The 24,402-nt window shown below is 42.9% G+C and overlaps 1 protein-coding gene across 1 annotated transcript in view; it reads right to left on the bottom strand.

Annotated features, from left to right (window-relative positions):
* NCKAP1 (NCK associated protein 1) overlaps nucleotides 1-24,402 on the bottom strand; it is a 649,223-nt gene that overhangs the window by 295,774 nt on the left and 329,047 nt on the right. Inside the window, exon 17 of the mRNA XM_086955458.1 lies at nucleotides 10,362-10,494. Coding sequence (XP_086811584.1) covers nucleotides 10,362-10,494 — 133 coding nt within the window. The remainder of the gene's footprint in view (nucleotides 1-10,361; nucleotides 10,495-24,402) is intronic.

Below are 24,402 nucleotides of genomic sequence, written 5' to 3'. Positions count from 1 at the left end.
GGTGTGATGCATTGTAGTCTCGAAGAGATGGATTGGCTGGGTAAAGGTCTCGATCAGTATCACCAGGGGGATCAATTGTGTAATTTGTTCATGGATGTACTAGGATATTCAAGCCCCCCTCCCTCCCCCCATCACCTGCATCGCCATCGTCATGGTGCGATTGTGGGGAATCCTGAGGTGTAATATGCAAAGGATTCTGAGGTGGAGATGGAGGTGCTGGAAGAGGTGATGGAAGATGGAAAGGACTTGTAGCTACATATTTTTTCTTCAAGGGGAGCTTGTAAGAAATGTCCTCATCTTGAAGCTTGCGTTTTTGAGGTGGTTTTGTGTAAATATGACCAGTCTTGGGGTTAACGTGTAGCCTTTTCTGCTTTAGATCTGCTGTTAACTGAATAGCGTCCACTTTCGGATCCGAAGGGGGATGTTTGTGTTTCGGTGCCGAAGTGTTCGGTGCGGACGAAAGCTGGCCTTTCGGCGTGGAAGGTTTCGGTTGCAAAGGTTGCTTAGGTTTTGGCACCGAGGATTTTGGCTCCGAGTCTGGAAATACTTCTTCAAAGAACAACAACTTGCAAAGATCCGGACCCAACACTAGATGGCAGGAGTATGCAAAGCATGTATATCTACAGCACACATACCTCGAACAAAATGGTTCAGAACTGAAAGCCATTATGAGAAGTGAACACTCCTTTATGTGAAAGTTTTTGTGTGTGTGTGTGTTTTTTTAAAGAAAATAAATACATTCAATCAGCCAAATTAAGTTTGCTGTAGTGTGTTTGAATGAAACACCACTTTATTATGCTTTAAAAGAAAAAGAAAGTGGAAAACGTTCCTTTTTATCTACAGAAAAAATTGTGTAAAACTGATGTGTACCTTTAAGAACCTTAAAGACCATCCTATCCTGTCATGGAGAGCAGTGAGTCAGGCAGTTTATTGTTGAAGGGCAGACACAAGAAGGAATTAAATAGACCTGCATTCAGACTATTAACCAGCAGTGCTTTGAGATGGCTGCTAACTTCATCAATTCAAAAAGAACAGATATGATGGAGAACTAGATATCTAAGTAAGTACCTTTTTCTTCTCCATTATGGGATTCTCTCGGATATTTATAAACGGCAGAATGAGATAGCAAGCTAACTCAACCTGAAATACATGTACAAATGTGCCGTATAGACATTAAAATGACGAATTCTAAGCTCTACATAGAAAGGATTCTCCCTTCATTCGGAGAGATATTCTTAGAAAAACTATACATCAGTCTCCATGTAGTGGCCTTACAAATCTCTGGAATAGGAAAATTACTCATCCGAAGAGCCAAGGCTGCACTCCCTCTCATGAGTGTTGGCCTCAATACAAGAGACTATAATTCTAGAAATAGTCTACTCAGATTAAACTAATCCTGTAAGAACTGCTCCAGAGTTGTGAAAAAGCTGCTTGACCTTAGTATTCTCTAAATAATAGCGTAATAGCCTCTAGGTTGGGTTTTCTGGGAAAGGACTGTTGCCTGGTTATAAGAAGATTGTAAAACCCAATACTGTTGAATTTAAATGAACATAATAGGAGGTTAGGCCGCAATGCCATACTCACTGAAATGGGCTACTGAACCAACTACATACCCGGGTATCTGGCTAACCATCATCACTCGTCGGGCGTATAGCAATTGTGAAAATGGTTGCACTCCCGAAATTTCCATATCTATTCGTCAACAACCCGCTTCCCCTCAAAGGACTGTTCTTTAAGCAGCTGTCATCCAACATGATCACACTAGCGTGGGTGGGCTGACAGCCCAGGATATCATATAAACTCCTCACTTTGCCACTTGCATGCGGAGGACTGGGAGCACCAGACATGCAGCTAGATGCCCTCTGTGCCCAAGCTGCCTTATTACATTTCTGGCTCCACACCACCCTGTTTCAACCGTATTTAGCAGTGGAGCAGGTCCAGGCATCTACATGCCCGCTTGCGACAGCACTGTTCCAGCCATACAAAGCACCCAAGAATGAAAAACAGGGTGGAATGTGTGCGATGAGAATGGGATGCGTCTGCTGGTGCAATGGGCTTACAGAGCCCTACGCACCATCCGCTATGCTGGCGGACAAACCCATATGCCAGCAACTTCAAGTGGGGATGTTGAAGTACTGGCTGGCACACTTGGTATCAAAAAAAAAATTCGATTTATGCCTGGATGGCCAGTTTCTCCCCCCATTTACTGGCACTACTGAGCATGAGATCACTCCCATAGACACATTACTATATTACCAATTCAGAGCAACCTGTCGCACATAAAATTGCACATTCCCTCCCCCCACAATTCACTAATGCTGACTGCTTCCCTGTTGGATACCTCAAACGCCCAGGTGGCCTGGGAGAAGGATCTTTGTTTGGAAATTCCAGCAGAGCAATGGGACTACTGCTATAGTCAGACTACACGTCTATTCCCAAACAGGCTGAGAATAATAAATATCAAGTACTTACACAGAACATACCGCACACCCACGCAATTACACAAGATAGGATTGTTCGGCGACTCAAACTGCCTACGCTGCTTGGTCCTGGAGGCTGTAAGAAACTGCATCTATATATACTGCACCAAAGTGAGATACAGTGTGTATAGAGTCCAAGGGTTTCCAGAGGTTTGGCAGAGGCTAAAGTTAGATAGAACCTTACTCTCTAAAGTGGAAGCTTGGTCGAGCAGTAAGGCAGTATCAGAGAACAGTGTAAAGCATTTGATGTACACTCTACGCAAATAGTCTCACACACAAAACTGAACTCCAGGCCACCTGTTTTGTATAAAAAATATACTGTTGTTTTATTTCTAGAACCAAGCAAGCCTGGTGCACGTAAGCATAAAAATACTTTTCAGGAGTAAATTACTTGTATGAACACAGTTCAAAATAGCAGTGTCACTTGTACTGGTTTTGGTTACTGTTATAAGAAAGCAGTTTGCAACACATTGCAGGTATAGTACATTCAATTGAAAGGGCTTTTGAAGTAAAATGCAGTTAATTACTTTTCAGATTACTTTTGCTAATACAGGACTGGATCCTAGATTCAGCCCTGGGACATTTCCTGAAAACAGGTGAGTAAATGAGTTTTGGTTAAAAGGTACGATTTTTAAGGAATATTATTGCATTTCAAAATGTGACACTTCGAAACTTTTTCACATAGAATCACCAATGTTATCCTATGGGAGGAAATTCACTTAGCAGGTAAGTTAGGTTATCATTACTTTTTCTTACTCAGTGCTAGATCCTGGATTCAGCACTGGAACATTTCCTGAAAACAGTTGAGAAAATGTGTTTTGTTTATTCGGCCGATTTTTAAATAATTTTTTATAAAACTTTTTATTAAACAATCATAGACCTGACCAAAATATGACACATCACAATAAAGTAATTATTTTTCTTATTCAGGCACGTACAAAGTTAATATCATCATCACTTTACCTACACTGTGGGGTAATTCAGGGTGTGGGAATGTCATCCGGGTCTGCATGTGGTGGAGGGGTACAAATATTCCCTCTATCGATTCCACTGCCCCCATATCCGAGACCATTTTTTGGGACAACCCCAGGCCACATAGTCTTCTCACGGAACATGCACCAATCCATGTTAACCTTCCAGTCTTTAAGCACTGGAAGGGCCATCGCCCCCCAAGCCTGCGCAATGGTCCATTTGGCGATCATGAAGCCAAGAGTGGCCACTGAGTTTGGCATACATTGAAGTCAGTGGGTTCCTATATGTTAAGCAAACATCTGCGCACCTCTGGGAGCAAGGGGTTCCCCAAGACTTCTCCCACAACCTGATGAACTACACTCCAGTAGGTCTGGACGAGCGAACATTCCCAAATGATGTGTAGAAAGGTACCCAACTGACCATATCCCCTTCGGCATTCCCCGGTGTGTGCCCTCCCCATCAAACATATCTATTTCCCTAACCACAGTCTGCCAGGACCCCATCAATCACAACATGCTTCACCATTTCTCTGCTACTCCTAGTGCCGTGATCTCCCTACGGGATGAATATCGAGCTTTATAAATAAATACATTTTTTAAAAACACCAGTCTCGGTCACGTCATGTAAATTCCGTGTAGTACTTTTAGCTGCACCAGTCTCAATATGGCTGGGATAGACACCACCCTGAGGGAGGACATAGCCTCCTGCCAGTCCTAGCCATCCAGCTCAACACCCTCTGCCGTCCACTTCTGTTGAAGCTGTACGAGATGGTCCTACATGTTATTTATAAGCTTGCTATAAATGAGGGAAATGGATTTCTTGGGGAGATACTCGTCCAGTATCCTATCTTCCAGTGTTGAGGCCTCAGGGCGGGTAGAGCCTTTGGGGAAGATCGAAAGTGTTCTGAGCCTCCTAAATCGTGTTGGTCCTGTAGGGATGAAGATGTTTTTATGTCCCCTTTTTTATTCAAATGATTTTTAAGGAATATTTGTAGTTTTCAAAAGTTGACAAACTTTTTGGGAGAAAAAGTGTCAATGTTATCCGATGAGGAAAAATGAGTTATCGGTTTGAAGGTAAGTAATCGGTCTTTTGAGTTAGGGTTCTGGGGTTCTACTCATGTGTCTCCCGGGGTCAGTGATGCACTGTTGTTGCACCCTCAGCGGCACTCGGGCGGCCAGGTGCAGAGTGTTGAGGCTCAATGTTATCCTATGGGGATAGGAGGACTCCGGTTGGTGGCGGCTGACATGCAGGCCACAGCATTGTGGGAGCAAAGCTCCTAGGGTTAAGCTCAAGGCAAGTTGGGGACTAAGTTAGCACCAAAGGGGAACCTCAGCGGAGCTAGGGCTGGTTAGCCACTGCTGGGTTGGGCACACAAGGCCGTGGAGCGTCGGGTGAAGAGGTGCCTTTGGACGTTGGATTTTCTTACCCGCTCTGGTCGCGGTAGGGGGGCTGCAGGCGTCGTCTAGAGGCTTGAGGCAGGTCAGGGGTCACTGGATCTCAGGTCAAGATCGCCAAAGGGACCTCCTCATGGTGTTTGTTCACTCAAACATGGGCCGGGCTCGGCGGGTGCAGAGTGTGCTGTATTCTCGGTTTCTGGCTGGCACCAGAAGCTGCAGTTTAAACACGTTTGTTGTTCACGGGAGAAACAGCTTGGAAAGTGAATGCAGGCAGGTCCTCTGGGGTTTTTGAGGTTGCTGGCTGCTGGACACACCTGGGTTTCGCAGGAGCAGGTTTTTAGGGCCGGGGCCAAGTCATGCGGGCGTCGTCCTCTTTTTAGCTCTGCACGTCTTCTCGTCCATCTTCTTTTCTTGTTATTGCTGCTGGATCTAAGGAAGGAAGGTTCAGGGTGCCCCTAAATACTAAATGTAGGGGCGGTGCAGGTAGATAAAGGTCAGGGACTAATGGGTCCCTTCCCTGGGGTGGGTACACCCCCTATTCTGCCACTCTCCAGTGGGAGAGGGGCAGGAGCCTGTCCCTGGTTGGCTGGGTCCCCCATCCTCAAGATGGCGGGGACTTGAGGTTGTGCTTCACCTCGCCTCCCCCACCTTAGGGGTGAAGATGGCAGAGGTGGGCACAGAGGTGGGCACACCTCTCTTCCTCACTTTGTGTTTCCTGCTGAGTCTCCCGCCCATAGGGAGGACAGAACCAATGGGGATCAGTTGCTGAGTACAGCAAGTGTTCTGGAGAGGCTCACAAAGGTGTATGCCTTTGAAGCTTCTCCTTCGTGAACCCTGCCCATCCTGGGGGAGGAGGTTTGGCACCTCGTCCCAGGATGTGCATTGTTTCAGGCACCCGAGAGCAGCAAGCTCTCGACCCGGGGGTCCAGAAACATCTCTGGTGGTGGCAGCCTAGGCACATAAGAGGAGGTTGGAAATAACTTTCTATGTGCTAAGTGCATCCAGTGTTGCTTCATCTTTTCTCAGTCTGATATGGATTACACTACAGCTCACCACGGTACTGCAGAGTTCTACAGCCACATATTCCACTTCAACAAAGCAGGGAATCAAGAGTATCCCTAAGACATGTGACTACAATACTGTTACACTAGTTGCTTACTGGGATTCTATTAACTTGTCTCTCACTGTATCTTTGTAGATCTCCTTCCATCCCTGTTTTTCCTTATTCAATCCCTTTCAATACTAAAGCTTTGAAATACTTTCAAAAGTCAAAACGTATGCTTCATCAGGAATTTCCAGATGGTGTGATAAAAGGTAAATGGGACTGCCTTCCTTGCACAGTATGCTGGCTGAGCTGCAAACGAATACCATTGCATAAAGTCTTGACCAGCGTTAGTATATTTTGTGCAAATTCTGGAGCCTGAAGACCTTGAAACTGATCAGAATTGCTATTCAAGGGGCTGTGCTAGTGCTTAATCCCAGTCTTATTCCATGCTTCTGAGATCTCCAACCCATATGTCAGTCATTCCTTGAGTCTGCAGTAAATTATAGGTACAAAAAATGTTGAGTACATTTCCTTCCGTTATCTACACTTGATTTGATTCTGTACAGCTTGATTATCTTTTGGCATTCCTGATAATGTCTAACCGGTAGGTAGCAGAAATATTTAATCTAGGTTAGGTCAAATTCTGCCACCAATTCTGGAAGTCATCACTTTTACTTTCAAAATACTTATGAGGCAGCAATTCCTCAACCACTTTAACTTTGGTACACCAAAACCCCTCCTATCCATGGGACATCAATTTGCTGTTCCAACCAGTGATTTCACTGCAGCCACTGCTCAAGGTAGAAGTTTCCGTGGAATTCTACCATAAGAGTAGGCAGGTATGTACTTGTATCCATAGCCATCCTGGGCAGCCTCACCCAGAGCACATACCACTGTATGACCAATCATTTAGTACAATCTGATGAACTGACAAATAGTATTACTTCAGGTTTAGTAAAGCAATGTCCCCTTTGTACTTTGAGTGACATCATTTTGGCAGTGAAATGCAAGGTTTTTTTTTCAAACCCACAGTAAGATCCCTAGAGTGTGGTCTGGTTTGTGTTAGAATAACTAAGGAAATCAGAAATGTAAAGATTGCATGTTGTAAAAAAACAGGGATGCAGCACTGAGCAACGATGTAGGGAGTTACTCAAAGCACAGCAACAACTCTAAAGTCAGTAATAGCTTTGCCCAATGATTAGCACAATCTATCCTGATCTTGGTAATTTCAATAACAAGGTAACAAAAAGACTGACATTGTAGATTAATGTGCCGGTCACACAAGCTGCCTGGAGGGCACTACTGCCCAAGGAAATGGAAAGACTTTGCCCAAATAATGTAAAATAAAAGGTGGGCCTTTTTGAGCATTTTGGCGCTTCTGCAGAATCCTGTGCATCTGACAAAGCCGGAGCTGGAAGAAGATGTTAATAAAAAAAGGGACACTGGCGCAAACTGTAATGCATTCAACTCCATCATATTGATATTGCATTATTTCTGATTTGTTAAATAGACCATATGGGCTCGGAAGCCATTTTGAGACTATGTATAAGCCCACTTGTGGCTGACGAAAGGAAATTAGTTTTAATGGGTCCTTCTTTTGGAACCATCTTGTAAGTGACTGTAAAACCGGTCTTTTGGATTCAGTTTCACAATACCCAATCAGTGAGCCTTCAAGTATTGTTGATGATGTTGTAATCTGGCCTCTGATACCATGAAAATATGCAATGACCTAGAACCCAGGAGAGGAGTTTATAAGTCTATTGGGAGATACTTTTTTTGGAATTAAAGGTATTTCAGCTTAACTGTCAGAAACCTTTCTGGCGAATTAATTTTTTTTCATTCACTGTGTACCATTTGCTCATCATTGCTGTGAAAAGGCTGAGAAGCCAATTTGTCTAGGCATGTATAAACACACTGCCTCGTTTAGTTTTGTGTTGGCCAGTGACAAAAAGCCTAATCGACAGAGAAGCCTCCTACATTGGCCCATCTGCAGCTGGCCTTCCACCCATAAGAACAAGAGCAGCTAACTCCAGCATAGAAAACGGGAAGAGACAACCCTGAAAATTAGAGCCTGCATAATGTTTTTGGAGACCCTGCCCAAAGGGCGAGGAGAGCAAGGCCAGAGAACGAGAAAAGAGAATCCATACAATGAACACTGCCAACCAAAGAACAACTCTGAAGAATCTTATTTCATATGCACAGTGCACATGACAGACTGTGGGGAAGGTTGTGAAAGGCATTCTTAGCAAGGATATGGGGAAACGAGTCTATCTCTCATGCTCAGAAAAGGAGAAAGGGATCTAAATGGTTAAATTAAATGCATATCCACCCTAACCCATTATCAACTCTTCCCATTACTACACTGTGAAGAGCAGCTCTTTAGTGCTGCCACTGCACGGTCTCCTCAGCCTTAAAGACAGTGAACTCTGCCCTATAGCTTTCTATCACTGTAGCCAAGTTGCTTCCTTTCCCCTAAGCCTGCATCATTCTATCTCATCTGGACTACGGCTGTGTGGACTGCAAGAGGAAGACACATGAGGCTGGTTGCAACAAATGTAAATGCGGAGTTGACAGTTTAAGTGATAATGTGTGGAGTGTATGTGTGTCTCAGCTTCTTTGTTCATGTGCTACAATGCATCTGTGTGTCCTGACAGGTTAGGGAATATATGCATGTGTGTGTCTGAGCGTTTTGTGTCTGCGTGTGCAACACTGGATATGTGAATTAGTCTACACAGCAACCATTGCATATTAGTGGTATCCCTGACAAAATAATTATATGGCCAATTGTGCCATATTTTGGACACAATCAGATGTCGGCTTGATATTTGTGAACTAAATTTGCATTCGGTGCAAAAAATGTAAACTAGTTATTTGAGTCCAAAATGATGATTTTTTCTTTTTAATGACAAGTTACTCTTGAAGAACCTAAGTTTGCGTAATAGGGAATTCAGTGACAAAAAAGTAAATTTCCACAGAATAAGACACCGATGTCTGGTATCAAATACACACTGCTAATGCTGAAATTAGTTCAAGACTTGTTTTGAGTTTCAAGACATTATTTTTCTATATCATACGTGCGAACCAGTAAGATCAGGGTAACCTATCATGACTGCTGAATAATCCTGTAAAATCTTGATTCTTTAGATACAGTTCTATTTGAGCTAATTAGATATGTTTAAGGGAAGGGGCTGCTCTGCTGCAGAAGACTTGAGACACTGAGATCTATGTAATGTTATCCTTTCTAATAACCCTTCTAGCAGATTTATAATCATATATCACTGAGAGTATAACCGCAAGGGGCTAGGATGGGAAAATTTAAAAAGCAGTAAGTATACGTGAAAGAAGATACATTATAAATTTTAAGATGACCACCTCAAATTACGAACCCACATTATTTAAACTGATATACATTTCAAGTTCTACAGCCAACTTAGTAGGGAGGCTGTGCAAAAAGCAAATCACTAATTGGCTCTATGTTCTAGTGGGGAGTATAGAGCAACAACAATCTGTTGTGGAGTTTTGGTATCAGTCAGCATACCATGAAGTTTTACAATATTGTTTAAGAGTCCCTTTGAGAGCCTGTAACAAAATGTCGTGGAGAAAGTGACTGCTATATTGAGAGATACGATTCCAGATATACTAAGCACAATTCACACACTATTTTCACTGGGAGACATCCATCACAACGCGGTCTTTACACCGCAATGCGTTTACAACATGGTCATTACAACGCAAGCCGTTACAACGACATGCGCTGTATGGCGCTCCACACTAAGGAAAAGTATGATTTACTATTCCAGCACCTTACTAACTGTTGCACACACTGGAGTTGGAATAGTATATCATACTATTCCTTAGTCCAGCGCAAGTCATTGTAACGACTTACGTTGTAATGCCTGTGTTGTAAACGTATTGCAGTGTAAAGACCGCGTTGTAACGTCATACATTCTTGTTCCCTCCATGCTCTCATAGACAGAAGCTGATATGTAGCCTTACTCTACTTCCATCCATTGCTCCTAGAAGTGCACCCTTTGAGAATATATTCATGTAATGTATCTTTAGTTTATAAAAGGATCTTGCATATGTCCCTCTTCTATGATGAGATGAATTTCACTTCAACAATGGTTCATTTGTTTTCCTCAACTGTTGGTGTATAGATCTTTGAAATAAAGCTACCTATGGCCTTTTAGCCCAGGCTTTGAAAATTGTGGTGCAGAATTTATCATTTGGTTTCATTGTTTCTAAGTATTCTCTGAGGATTTAAGGGTGACGCAAAATCACAAATTTTTGTGGAAGGTGGTTGGGTAACATAGGGGTCACTAGCTTTATTTGCTCATTTTGTATATTTCTGGGCTGGGTTTATGCCCTACTCTTTCAAACTGAACTACCACCCTACAGGAACACACATATTTTTATATTGTTTTCTGAATTAAAATTTTAATTTCAGTGACTCATTGAAATATTTACCTCTTCAGGACACAGCTCATGTGTGCAGCTCATAAAGTGAGTACAGATCAGCGGAAAAGAGATTGAATACCTCGACTGAGATGGAAGCTCCAAACACTGTTGAAACATTTTCTCAAACGCACGACTATAAAAGCTAAAAGAAAAAAAAAAAAAGAAAACAACAACATTTTTAGGTATGTTGAAATTAACACATAAAACTAAAGAAATGTCTCCTTATGAACAACATTAAAGGTAGCCTTCTCCACCAAATATACACCATTGGGATTATTATTCAAATAAATGAAATAATTGCATTTTTATTTTCTGGGAGCAATGTGGTCCCTTACAAATCACTAACATGAGTGAGTACATATTTAAAACAGAGCAAAACCAATGTCCCAATGAAACTCCAACAAACAAACCAAATGTATTGTGCATTTGGAATAGTCGGCATGTTCTTTATCACTGTCAACAAAAGCCATGAAATTCCCCAAATGAACTCTAAAACTTGACCCGCTAGAGAACAAAATGTTCTCCCAAACTTACAAATTGCTCCAATGAGTATTACGTTTTCCATGTGATTTCTGGCATTGTCCCATTAGCCTGCAATTGTTTTATACATAATTTGAGTAAGAAATTGAATTTGAACCATTATACTGAAATTTCCTTTATTAGCACTGATACAGATCATCCAGCTAAAAGTCTTTAAAATTACAAAAAATTATTTCTCTGAGCTGTGCTGTGAATGTTTCCCTTTGTATGCCTTGATAGTCTCAATGATCCTTACAGTTGCCAAATTTGAACCAGTCAATTTGACATGTCAATTTTAATTGAAGGAGTAAATAAAAGTCTCCATGGGCCCAAAATCCACCATCCTCATTCTTACAATTCAAGCAATCACTCCGCTGCATGGTCGGCAACCCATAAGAATTTACAATTCCTCCACGAGCCTTGCATCTCTTGGCTCATGGACAATTATATGAAGTCAAGTAGACTAATTTTCACTACATGTGCCACAAATGTACTCTTGGGAGCAATTCAATTGTGGCTGAATTTTAAACTCAGAAGAGAGCCACATATATGATGTAACTGCCTGATGGCCACAAGCCTAAAATCATTCCATACACAACTCCAATCTGAATCCCATACATTCTGAAATGTATCTGCAGGAAGGTGGCTGATCTGTGTTGAAAGAAAAGAAAGCCTGGAGATCCCTTGAGAAAGGGCGAAAGCAAAGAAATCTGAAAAAGCTCTACCACGCATTACAATTACTCATTCCATCAGTTTTACATTTTATAACTTATATGCTGTTAATTTTCTTATGTTGAGCCAGATGCTAGGACTTTGTATAATTAATTATAATACTCCATATATGATCAACCATCTGCCAAGTCCCCCTCGTTGCCCCAGAAAGAGGACATGTGTTGTGTACTTTAAAGATGGAACTGAAACAAGTGAACTATGCTGACTGAGATATTTAGGGTTTTGGGCATCTTCCCCAACTGCTATGCCTGAGTGGGTTCATTAGTGCCTTTCTAAGTGGACTGGGTTTGTACTGTAAAATGTAATTTGTACTTGTAAAGCGCACTAATACCCCAACTGGCGCTGTATCGCATACTGCTGTGGAACCCTTCCTGGCTTTTCCCTGTGAAATGTCCACTCCTTGGCACCCCCAAGGTGAAGCCAGGCATCCGAGCGCTGTTGGGGCCGTTGTGGAGATTAAGCAAGCTATTGCCCAGAGTTGCAGAGTGGGATCCATGATTAGAATAGGCACCGAGGCAAGAATTATCAAGTCCGAGGAAGTTGAGCCCAAGACCTGCCGAGGCGGGAATTGAACCCTGATCCCGGGCCAGACCTCTGCATCAGGATCTGCCGCTCTAACCATTGAGCCACACTTCTCCACTGAGCCAAACTTCTCCACTTAGGTTTATGACATTGTATTGCAGCAAAGGGCACGTCATTTGTATTTCAAAGTAAAACTGATATGCTTGCACACAACACAGTCAGTGATATGTACAATGAATTTAAGGCACAGGGTCAGACTGATTTGCATATGGCCATGTCTGAACTGGGGTGGTGTGGAGTGCAAAAAAACGATGGATTTAGGCCCAGATCTCTGTACTGGGGTGAATGAATGACATTGTTCTGCATTCTGTCCATCAACTGTGGTTTTTGCACTTGTCACCCCGAGTGGGATGGGTATGCTCAGACGTGAGTCCCATGCACTCCAAACCACTGGATTCAAGCAAGCTGGGCTAAAGACGGCTGGAATGCCAGAAACCGGTCCTCGGAAGCTTGTTTCCGGTCCAGGGAAGGCATGGTTAGGCGGTTCGGGCTGGACTGTTCCCATGAGGCACAGGGTCAGACTGATTTGCGTATGGCCATGTCTGAACTGGGGTGGTGTGGAGTGCAAAAAAACAATGGATTTAGGCCCAGATCTCTGTACTGGGGTGAATGTATGACATTGTTCTGCATTCTGTCCATCAACTGTTGTTTTTGCCCATGCTTAGTTAAAACATATTACTTGGTATTCTGGATCGCATTATTATTTTTAGGTTAAGATGAAACCTCCACATAGGGTTTGACTGTGACAAAGAACCCTTGTTTATGTATATCTCCATAAACAGGATATATTAATGCAATAGTGAATGTTTAATAATATATATACACAGCTTTATGTATCTGAGACTGTATTACAAAATAACATTTGTAAATCACAAACTTGTTGAATAATAAGACTAAGATTTAAGCATTTTCCGTCATATCTCAAGTATTTTAGTCTGTCTAACCTTACTGCACAATTTTGGAGAGACCTGCTGTGAAGAACAGAAAAAAGAGCTTTGAAGTGTGCTACAGAGAGGACTATGCCTCCACTCTGTTGGTTCACCAAAGTACAGCTTTTGATGGCCCAAAAGCTGTCTGCTTCCACATAAAGCACACTTTGCTTCAAGCAGCTGTGACCATTTGTGTACCCAGCTTGGTGAGCATGCAGCAGTAAGGTTGGCTAGAGGAGGCTCATTAATGCTCAAAGTAGCACGTTAAGCTACCGTGTTACAATGGGATGGAGCTTGACCTTTAGGTTAAACATTCCACTGTGATGCTGTTTAACAATTATATAATTTGCTCTTCTCTGACAGTAGTACAGATAGAAGAAGGGCAGTCACAAGAAACCTATTGCTGTATTTTAGCTCCACCAACTTCCCTCTTCCCTTTCCCTTATTAACTTCAAAATGCAATTGCGTATATGATGTCTACCTAGGAGGCTTAGTGTTATGCTACGCTACACATGTTTTAACATAGTTTAACACAACATTACATGAGTGAATGTTTAGCTATTTAATTTTTGGAATGCCAACTTTTGTTTGCGGGTGCGAAATGTAACATGCTGCTTTGCCGGTAGCTGGAAGAGTAACATGCTCTCCTTTTTATTTATTTTTAATAAACATTATTTAGTTAGCTTGAATGTGGCAAAAAGAAACGTTTCTGTCTAGTATATTGGCTATGTTGCAGCAGACACAGGGCTCAACAAACTTCAGCAAACATTTTTGTGATTTGTCCACATGCCTAACCACCACAGCAATCCAACTACTACCATCTATTTACATTCATTACTGCTGCTTTACCATGACCGCGATAGCTACCTCAGCTACTCTAACAGCTCACGGCACCACCCCCACTACTACAGTTTCATTACTGCAATGCCCAATTTTTTTTATAATGCGCTACCTCCTCAGAAGACTACATGACCAGACCCACTACTGTAATAGTTACAGTTCTAGCACCACTAAACCTTTCCCTGGCAATGTACCTCAATTTCAACACCACAAAGCCACATACCAGCACTTCACTAATAGTTCCCAAAGACACACTACCACCACTTCAGTAAAATACCTTCAGGTGTCAGAAGCACACCACTGAGGCTCACCTTATCGACTTACCACCCTTACCACACTGCACAACTAAACTTCAACCCTGTTTAAACAACTCTGGCATCAGACCACCACTCCAGGACCAAACTATCATCCCACATCATGGCATTACAACCCTTACACTGAAAGACCACACCACGCTACCACTCCGCACTATTGCATTAGTAATCCTCGCCACACAGAAAACAATTTCAACCCGTCCATCCCTCCAGTCCATGTGCTACTGCCCAACAGGAAACATACCTCACAGTACAGTATCAATAAGATCAACTTTTTCTGTTGTTAACATCCCCACCTCTTGCTCCTTTGCACATCCATATCAATCCATCCATCCAACCATTCATCTGTTCAGTCACACATAAACCTTGCATTCATGTAAAAATCCATTCATTCACTTGCCCACATTAATCCACCTAGCTTTCTTCAATATACACATCTATTTCACTTTCTTCACATTCACCATTCATTCATCATCCCATCCACCCACCGATCAGCACATTTGCCTTTCATCAGCATATTTATTAAGCTTGTCAGTTATCCCTCCATCTATCAAAATATTGGTACAACCAATGTCTATCTATACCTCGCTTCACTAATCCATCTTCAATATATTTATCTACAACTGATATTTCATTGTTGCTCAGTGGGAGGAATGGGGTAAAGTACAGTAATAAGAAAGTAAACACCCTACACTGGTAAACATCAGCTGCCCTCCATTCAATCCAAATCTCACTCATCTTTCATGTTTCCGCACACCGCCAGAGATTTACAGAGCAGTACTGCAGAACTGCATTACCTCCGCCAATCTGTTTTATAAAAAACAAATAGAGAGATTTTCTGTCAAATAGTTTTTGTCATCTGCATGGCTTATAGCTGAGGCTAAAAGATTTCAATGTATGCATGTGCAGCCCCTGGGAGGTACTATACACATTTCTGTAACTGAAGGGCTTAGTATAAGGGAACAGTGGGACAGAGCGGATTCCGATCACCTGATGCCATCCAAGTGATTTTCCTGGTCGGACATTGTTTTTAACAGTTCTTGTTTTTATATATCATTTATGCACTGGCACTTCTTTTGAATATTGCTTTAGCGCAATCGCGCTTGTGTTCATTGTGTGTTACTGGCCACTCCACCATTATTTAGCTCAATTGTTTCTGTGTAGGGGTCTTAAACACTCTCACACCTCTCCTCCATCTGCGCACTGTCGCCGGTCCGCCGCGGCTTGTGCCCATTGTTGCGGAGGGACTTCGGCCATTCTTGGCTCCTCACTTCTGGTTTCACTGGCGTTCGTGAGACGGTCGGCGGTCTAGCTGCAATGCCCTCCCCTCAGCTACTTAAAGGAAACTAGGGGCGCAGACACGCAGCGGATTCCGCCCACCTGATGCCATCCATGTGATTTTCCTGGTCAGACATTGTTTTTAACAGTTCTTGCTTTTATACATCATCATTTATTCACTGGCACTTCTTTGGAATATTGCTTTAGCACGATCGCGCTTGTGTTCATTGTGTGTTACTGGCCACTCTGCCATTATTTCGCTCAACTGTTTATGTGTAGGGGTCTTAAACACTCTCTCACCTCGCCTCCATCTGCGTCCTGTCCCCGGTCCGCCGCAACTTGTGCTGGTTGTTTCGGAGGGACTTCAGGCATTCTTGGCTCCTCACTTCCGGTTTCACCGGCGCTCGTGAGACGGTCGGCGGTCTAGCTGCAACGCCCTCCCCTCCGCTACTTAAAGGAAGCTAGGGGCGTGCCGAAGGCAAGCCCGTCGCGCCAGACCGCCAGAACCCCTGCTTCTCGACTTTAAGGTAATAGTTGAGGAACATAAAGGCTAGTTTTTATTATGTCCCTCATACATTATTCCAGCACCGACTTAAGCTCTTTAAGCAAGCCCCCCCACATCTTGGAATCCATGAACCTACCATGCAATGAGGAGTCTCTTGTTTCTCCAGTGATGACATTACCTGTGGCATCTCCCTCCAGCCATAAAGGGAAAAGGGACCCATCCGTCACTCCACAATCAACTTCAGTCCATTTATCTTAATGCCCGGTCAATCCCTAAACAAGCTCTGGAACTATGGATCCTCTAAGATCAGGAGAAACCAGACGTTTGTTTCATAACCAAAACGTGGCTTAGGCATCCCCTGACATAGTGACTGCCTTTCCATCACCATATAAGCTTACTAGGTTGGATAGAGCAACCAGGAGAGGGGGGCGGGGGGACTAGCAGTGGCTACCAGCGGTAAATTAGAAGTTATTACTTTAGACTCCTGGAACTCAGATAAAGCAGAAATTTTAATCTTTAAAATCGCGACCCAGACATCCACAATATGGACAGGGGCCTTAGTGTACAGACCCCCAGGACACAAAGCCAATTTTGTAAATTTTTTAGTGGAACTTATTGCGCCCTATGTTATTGGCGCAATTAACTTCATTCTTGTTGGTGATTTTAACTATCATGTAGACCTATCACTGGACCCAGACACTGACCAACTGATAACATCTTTACAGACATTAGGGCTGGAGCAACTGGAAGAAGGTCCCACCCATCAGGCTGGTCACACGTTGGACCTTTTGTTTATAAATTCAACTAAGTTTGCAGTTGGACAACCTTTACAGCTTCTTTGGTCGGATCATTATTTGATACATTTTAAATTCCTCATGGATGATCCAATAGTCAGCCGAGATAAAAGTAGTGTTGTTATCAGACCCTGGCGTAAAGTCACCCTTGCATCCTTTTCTACTCAATTCAATATTGAAGCTCTATCTCATATGGATAATATAGATCAAGCTACTATGGCTTTTGAACAGGCTATAACATCTACCCTGAACATAGTAGCGCCTATATCAAGGGTTAAGACCAAATGAAAACCATCTCCTTGGTTTACAGCAGCACTAAAAGCAGAGAAACTGTCAAATAGAGCGGCTGAACGTCTCTGGATGAAAACTAAAACCGTTACTGATCGCACTAAATATAAAGAAAGTCATCGTTCATATTTAAATAATATTAAATAGGCCAAATGGCTGTATTTAACAGGGAGGATCAATAATGCTGCTAACTCCAGCAAAGAGCTATACAAAATGTTGAAAGAGTTTACAACTCCTGAAGCTAATCAACCTACTGTTGTCCCAACACAAGACTTGGTTAATAAAATATCACTCTTTTTTGATAAAGTGAAAGCTATTTATAGATCCTTCCCTCAAGAAAACAACATTGACATGTATCCAGTTATGAAGGGCCAAACATCGGTACCCTTGCAGACTAATTTTAATACTGTGAACTGTGAACAGGTAATAGAAGTCACTGTCAAGATCAAATCTGGTTCCCCAGCTGACACCCTTCCTCCCGGCAACTAGCATCTTGGCTGATAATGACATTAACACAGATCTTTAACATGTCTCTGGACCAAGCGGTGGTGCCAGAAAGCTGGAAGGCAGCGCAAGTTAGACCATTCTAAAGAAGCCTACTCTAGGTGCCAGTGAACAAGGCAATTACTGCCCTATTTCGCTGCTGCCATACTTTGGGAAAGCACTTGAAGCCCTGGTAAACAAACAACTTACCAGTCATCCAGAAAGCCATGGGCTCCTCGATACCTCTCAATCAGGGTTCCGAGCGGCGCACAACACCGAAAAGTCAGTAGTTGAAATGGTTGATAACATCAGGCTGGCGTTGGATAAAAGATAATTTAGCTATACTGGTTCTCGAAGACCTGTCAGCCGCTTTTGACACCATCTCCCATGATATTTTGTTACAGCGGCTCTGGGAGATGGAGGTCCGAGGGAAGGCCTTGGACTGGTTTAAAAACTATCTAAAGGACCGTTCCACCACTGTGCATCTAGGTTCTCTGGCAGCGTGCAGCAGACCAGTATGTATTGGAGTTCCCCAAGAGTCCATTCTGAGCCCTATGCTTTATAACCTTTATGCAACCCCATTAGCCAGGATAATCAGGTTTTATGGGTTCGAGGCAGTATCGTATGCAGACGATACCCAGCTGCTGATTACTAACTACAGCTAAATAACAGTAAAACCGAGATCATTCTGTTCGGCAAGGCAGAAGATCATTGGTCTAGCAGCTGGTGGCCTCCGGCACTGGGTCCATGCCAGTCTCCAAAACAAACAGGCTACAACCTTGGAATTACAATCGATAATAAACTTTCCATGAAAGCCCATGTCAATCGTATACTGGGTACCTGTTATGGCATCTTGAGGAATTTACGAAAAATCTTCAAGTGGCTAACAATTCAAATCCGGAAGCCACTGGTGCAGGGCATAATTGTAAGCCACATGGAATATGGAAATGCTTTATTGGTCTCCATAAATGAAGTCTTCCTCTCCAAACTGCAGATTCTGCAGAATACTGTGGCCAGACTGATTTTAGATCTACCTCCTAGGTCATCTTCATGCCCCAATCTAAAACTCCTTCATTGGCTTAGGAAAGGAGGACATTTCAAAATCTTGTGCCCAACACATAGAAGCATCTATGGCAATGGTCCTGGTTATTTAGAAAAAGAACTTAAAAGATATCAGCCCATCCGAATTTTGAGGTCCAGCTCTAAACTCCTCCTCATCCCTCTGCGAGTCCGCACGGTGAGAAATGGAGGTCACTCTTTTTCACATCTTGCTCCTCACCTTTGGAATAAGCTTCCGCTCTATCTTTCGTACATCTCAGATAACCTGCGCTTTCACAGAGAATTGAAGACATGGCTGTTCTAAATTAAATCTGGCCTAATCCCAGGTAGTGGAATCTTCCGCGAGGGCCATAAGACCGAACGGTGATTTGTGCGCTGTATAAGATTCTTTGACTTTGGCTCTTTGACTATGGCCTGTGACTTGGCTCAGTGAGTATGTTCTCAACAAAGATGTTGGTACTACTGAGACTTGTTGCTTACATTTCACTTTACTGTTGGTGTGAATGCTGTATGTGTGTGCGTCCAAGGAAAGAATGTTACAGACACAGCAGTTGTGAGTCACTTCTATGTCATCCCTGGAATGTTGGATGTTTGAACCTGACAGAAAAGATGTGAAGCGATTAGTGGTTGAGAATGGAAGAGCTGCAGATCAGTTTCTCCTTAAGAGATCAAACTTTAATTTACCTACCACTCAGACATTTCACTCTATTCTATTATTGGGGGTAAGATGTTTATGCACTGCTCTTGGTTATTACTGGTTTACCCACTTGCATGGCAATGCTTGAAGTTCTTTTAAATAAAGAAAATGTTAGTAAAGGGAAAAATAGATCTACACAAATATAGCCCCAGGGTAGGGTTTAAGTTAAAATAATCTATCTTGTTAGCAGGCCTTTGTCCTACCATTACGCTCTGTGCCAGTTATCATGGTTGGACAATGTCCGGATTGTGACTCTAGCGACCTATTACTTAGCTCTCTTTCTCCTTTTCTGTGCACTGTCTTGGATTCCCTTTTCTGACTCAATTTCTTACATTATGCTACTCTCTTTTCTACCTTGCACCCATTGAATCTCATGGTACATTTATTTTTTTCACCAAGCACAGTTTGGTGATTTAGAAGAGTATCGACTATTAGAGGTCTGGAAATGGATTAATATACATTTGTCTTTTATCTTAGCTGTAATATAGGGATTGTTTTTACTGTCATTAAGATGGACTAATACATTTTTCACCACAGAGTTGTTCATCTAATAACAATATGCTTAATGTCATATCTATTTGCATGAACACCGGATAATAACCTCTCTTACTGTCATGTGCTTGGTGGTCCCTCTCTTTTTTTGAACTTTTTTTAAATACCAATAAAGCATTTGGAGAAAAAAAATCCTACCAAGGATGTTTTGCATGTTAGATCATTGTAATCCTGGACTGGATCCAGATTTCAGCCACTTACTTCAGTGTGACGGACAGAGGGGTTTGTGTTTATCAAAGGATAGACAATATACCAATGGAAAGGTATAAGCGTTTCCATTTGAGGTCGCTTTCCTTGCAGACAGAACAGAATCACTGAAAGGTGTGAATGCTGTAGCGTGGCAGCATCTGATTGAAAACCTGTGAATCTCTTACTCCAGGGAAGGCATTTTCCAGAAGGGAGAATGACCGTTTGAGTACTAGTTTCCCCCAGAATACAGTGGTTCCACTGTAATTTGTCAAAGGGTTTAGGGATGCAAAAAAAACAGTGCTGACCCAGTAAAGCCAAGACCTAGAGTAGGAAGCTGGCTCTTTACACAATGTACCTATTTTAGTCCACTTTATACATACTACAGGAAAACCCCAAAGGATTTACAGAGGCACAAACACAAGAAATGCTCTCTTTTGTGGTAGTGTGAGCGAGCAATCTGCCATATCAGAGGGTAGTGTTAAGCATTTATTGCACACACAAAAGCAGTAAATGAGACACACTCAAAGAAATCCAATACCAATATAAGAAAATAGCACATACTTTTTTCATATACATTTTGATACCAAGATTATCGGAATCGGGTAAAAACTTTGAGTTATGAATTTTTACAGTTTTGGACACTTAGAGGATTTTCTGAACCGGCAATGTTATCCTATGGACGAAAAACATGTACTGCATTCAGTCACAGGTCAGCGACTTATGGGACTGTTCTTCTGGAGTTAAGGTGAGTATGGAGCAAGGTCCAAGGGCACATCTACTGATCACCTCGTAAAGCTTTGGGGTGTTCGAGTGCAGAGGTGAGTCACAGCGTCGGATATCCCATTCATTTCAATGGCAGAACAGTCCGGTTACAAAAAGGGTGCAAGCAGGGACTGAGGCACCAGTCCGACGGAACCCACAGGGGTGCTTACCCTTTGAGATCTTCGGGCACACACGACACCCTTGATCCACTACTCCTCGGGCTGAGGGGCTTGGGTGCAGTGGTGTCTTTTGGAGTTGTAGTGTAGTTCTTATTTCCCTTATAGGCTCTGCGCATTGGAATAATATACACTATAGTTTTTGCATAGGACTAAGGTTAGTATCCTCCTATCGAGTATATTAAACTTAATTACTTTGTGTGCCAGCTAACCCAGAGGTCACTAGAAACTTCTCGAATAAACAAGAAGGGATTAGTTTCTGACAACCGCATAAACATGACAATTTTGTTTCCCTTTCGAATCGGAACAGTTCTCAGAATTGTGGAAACAATAGATGGCAATTTCACTCAGTCAATCGTGCATGCTTAGTTTCTTCAGAGTTACACAGAAATAGATAGACGGGCGTTTTCAATAAAAGGATTTACTGAATAGTCTTTTTTCTCGTGCAAGAGATATGAGATGTTACGATCGCAAGACAGTATGCGAAATATATTAAGTACAGCATGAGCAGTAAGAAGAAATAATACTGCAATAGCATGGTCTTTTAGCTATGACATACATTCATATATACATACATAAAGAACACAGGCTAAAATGTGAATACTCATCTGATGCTTCTAAGTAGTTCTACCACAGTGTACCTCACCTAAGTGTAGTACAAGGTAAGAAGTAGGTGCTGTTTTCTATAGTATAGTTTAGCTATAGTTTGTATTTGCCAGAAGTCCCTCTAGGTTCTAGTCTGCTCCATACCTTAGAATGAGAGCGGTTGGAATCTCTTTCCTGGGTCTCAAACTCTAACACCCTGCAAAGGGAGTCAGAAACACTGGAGCTGGATTCTCTACGAGCAGGATGACAGAGTCTGGTCAGTGCGTCAGGCGGGGACTCGAATTCTTTCTGAACTTTGTCGTTGCGAGCCGTATCGAGCTGTGTAGCCGAGCTGTGGTTTGCCATGGTAAGCGAAGGTATGTTTATACCAGGAAGAAATAGTTATTCATGCATAATAAATGAGTTCTTGAGGAAATCAATAATCCAAGCAGGGAATGTCCCATGGCTTAAGGGTCTGGTTTCTAAGAACTCGTTGTGACGTGGGATGGACGGATGTAGGTGATCATGCCTGTATTTGGATAGCATAGCTGATGCCTAAATAACGAATGGGATTCTATGCCTAAATAAGGGCAATGTGAGTTGTGCCTATAAAAGGGCATGATTCGGAAAACCTATGTATGGGTATCTAAATCGAAACAACACCCTCTCCAGTTTCAAATGATCGACATTACTGCATGCGAAACATACTAAAATACAGCTTCACATGAGTTTCTAAAAACATGTCTAAAACATAATTTAAAATGCATTAAAACTGTTGTCATGCATGAAATGCAATGGTGCTCTGCATATTAAAGCACTGTTTCATTCTAAGCATATATTTACAGTGAATGCTAAATGAATGAACATTATATATAATATATATATATATATATATATATATATATATATGAACAGAACTCCTTCAGGTAAATGAAGAATAGAGGCCACAGCAGGGGAGAACAGTGGAGGCATCTTTATTCAGCAACAAAGCACCCCTTGCGAATGCATTTCGGCGTCTGTGTCGCCTTCTTCAGCGCCGGGGGTAAGTAACAAGATGTCCATCTGGGGATAAATGCCCTGCCCCATCCTGTTAAGTACTGCACAGGTCCGCCCCCTCGATAGGTAGTCCAAGCATGCACTTCCTGTTGGCAACCTATTGATCCGGTTACTACAAGTCCCAGAATGCTGTAGAAAGTGGGCCAGTGCTGCGGGGGGTGGATGTTGTGCTTGATGGTATTAGCCCCCAAAATGAGTGCAGTTGCCGAACATCACCGCCTCCTCAGCTCCCCTTCCCGCAGCCACCCCCTTGCCACGGGTCAAATTTCGGCGGGGGCAGGGTCAGAAGTCCGACTAGCCCAGCGTGTCCTCAATGAGCAACACAGCGCCTCTTCTCTTCCCAGGCACGGAGGCGGGCTTCAGTCATTCCGTTAACACGGATTACAACAAAGTTCCACCGAAGCAGAGACCAGCAGTTTGCTGAAGCCGACTTTGAGCTGCGGGGGCCTCCAAAGCGCGACTCTGGAACTCGCGCTGGAAAATGAACAGAACTCCTTCAGGTAAATGAAGAATAGAGGCCACAGCAGGGGAGAACAGTGGAGGCATCTTTATTCAGCAACAAAGCACCCCTTGCGAATGCATTTCGGCGTCTGTGTCGCCTTCTTCAGCGCCGGGGGTAAGTAACAAGATGTCCATCTGGGGATAAATGCCCTGCCCCATCCTGTTAAGTACTGCACAGGTCCGCCCCCTCGATAGGTAGTCCAAGCATGCACTTCCTGTTGGCAACCTATTGATCCGGTTACTACAAGTCCCAGAATGCTGTAGAAAGTGGGCCAGTGCTGCGGGGGGTGGATGTTGTGCTTGATGGTATTAGCCCCCAAAATGAGTGCAGTTGCCGAACATCACCGCCTCCTCAGCTCCCCTTCCCGCAGCCACCCCCTTGCCACGGGTCAAATTTCGGCGGGGGCAGGGTCAGAAGTCCGACTAGCCCAGCGTGTCCTCAATGAGCAACACAGCGCCTCTTCTCTTCCCAGGCACGGAGGCGGGCTTCAGTCATTCCGTTAACACGGATTACAACAAAGTTCCACCGAAGCAGAGACCAGCAGTTTGCTGAAGCCGACTTTGAGCTGCGGGGGCCTCCAAAGCGCGACTCTGGAACTCGCGCTGGAAAATGAATATGAATATATATATATACACACACACACCTGAGGAAATGGCTCGTGATTACAGAAGAAAAAGCTCGAAACCATTTCATGACAGGTTACATAAATGAAATTGTTCGACAAGGTGACAAATCGTCTCGGGAAGTGTTCAAAGAATTTTGTTCTCTATGAATAGCAGATTACTTTGCTAAAAAATAAAAAATACAAATTTGGAGAAAAAAATGTAATCATAGGAAAAAGTTCCAAGTTTAGTCTTTGTTTTGAAAAATGAAGGCCAAATTCAGAGTCTTCCCAGTACACTGTGTGCTCAATAAAAAGGCAGTGTATGGGAATGGAGAAAACATGAAATCCTCTATTCCAGTAAACAAAATATCGTCTACAGTTGTAGGTGATAGTTGGATTACTTCGTTTAGAAGATTAACCGCACATAGATGCGAAGCATCGCCTTCAGCATTGGAAGCATCAGCAATGTCTGTTTCCAATGTTACCTGCGTGCCTGTTGTTTCCTCTCGCACCTCAGCAGTAGCAATTTGTGTCAGGGAGATCTCAATGAATGCCGTCATCGGGATTGGTAGCCTCTGGGGACAACACAGAGCATGGGCTGGTG

Source organism: Lissotriton vulgaris, chromosome 2_1 (assembly GCF_964263255.1).
Source record: "Lissotriton vulgaris chromosome 2_1, aLisVul1.2, whole genome shotgun sequence".
NCBI lineage: Eukaryota > Metazoa > Chordata > Amphibia > Caudata > Salamandridae > Lissotriton > Lissotriton vulgaris.
The sequence above is the reverse complement of the archived record's forward strand: the minus strand, read 5'-3'. Positions and strand labels throughout refer to the sequence as shown.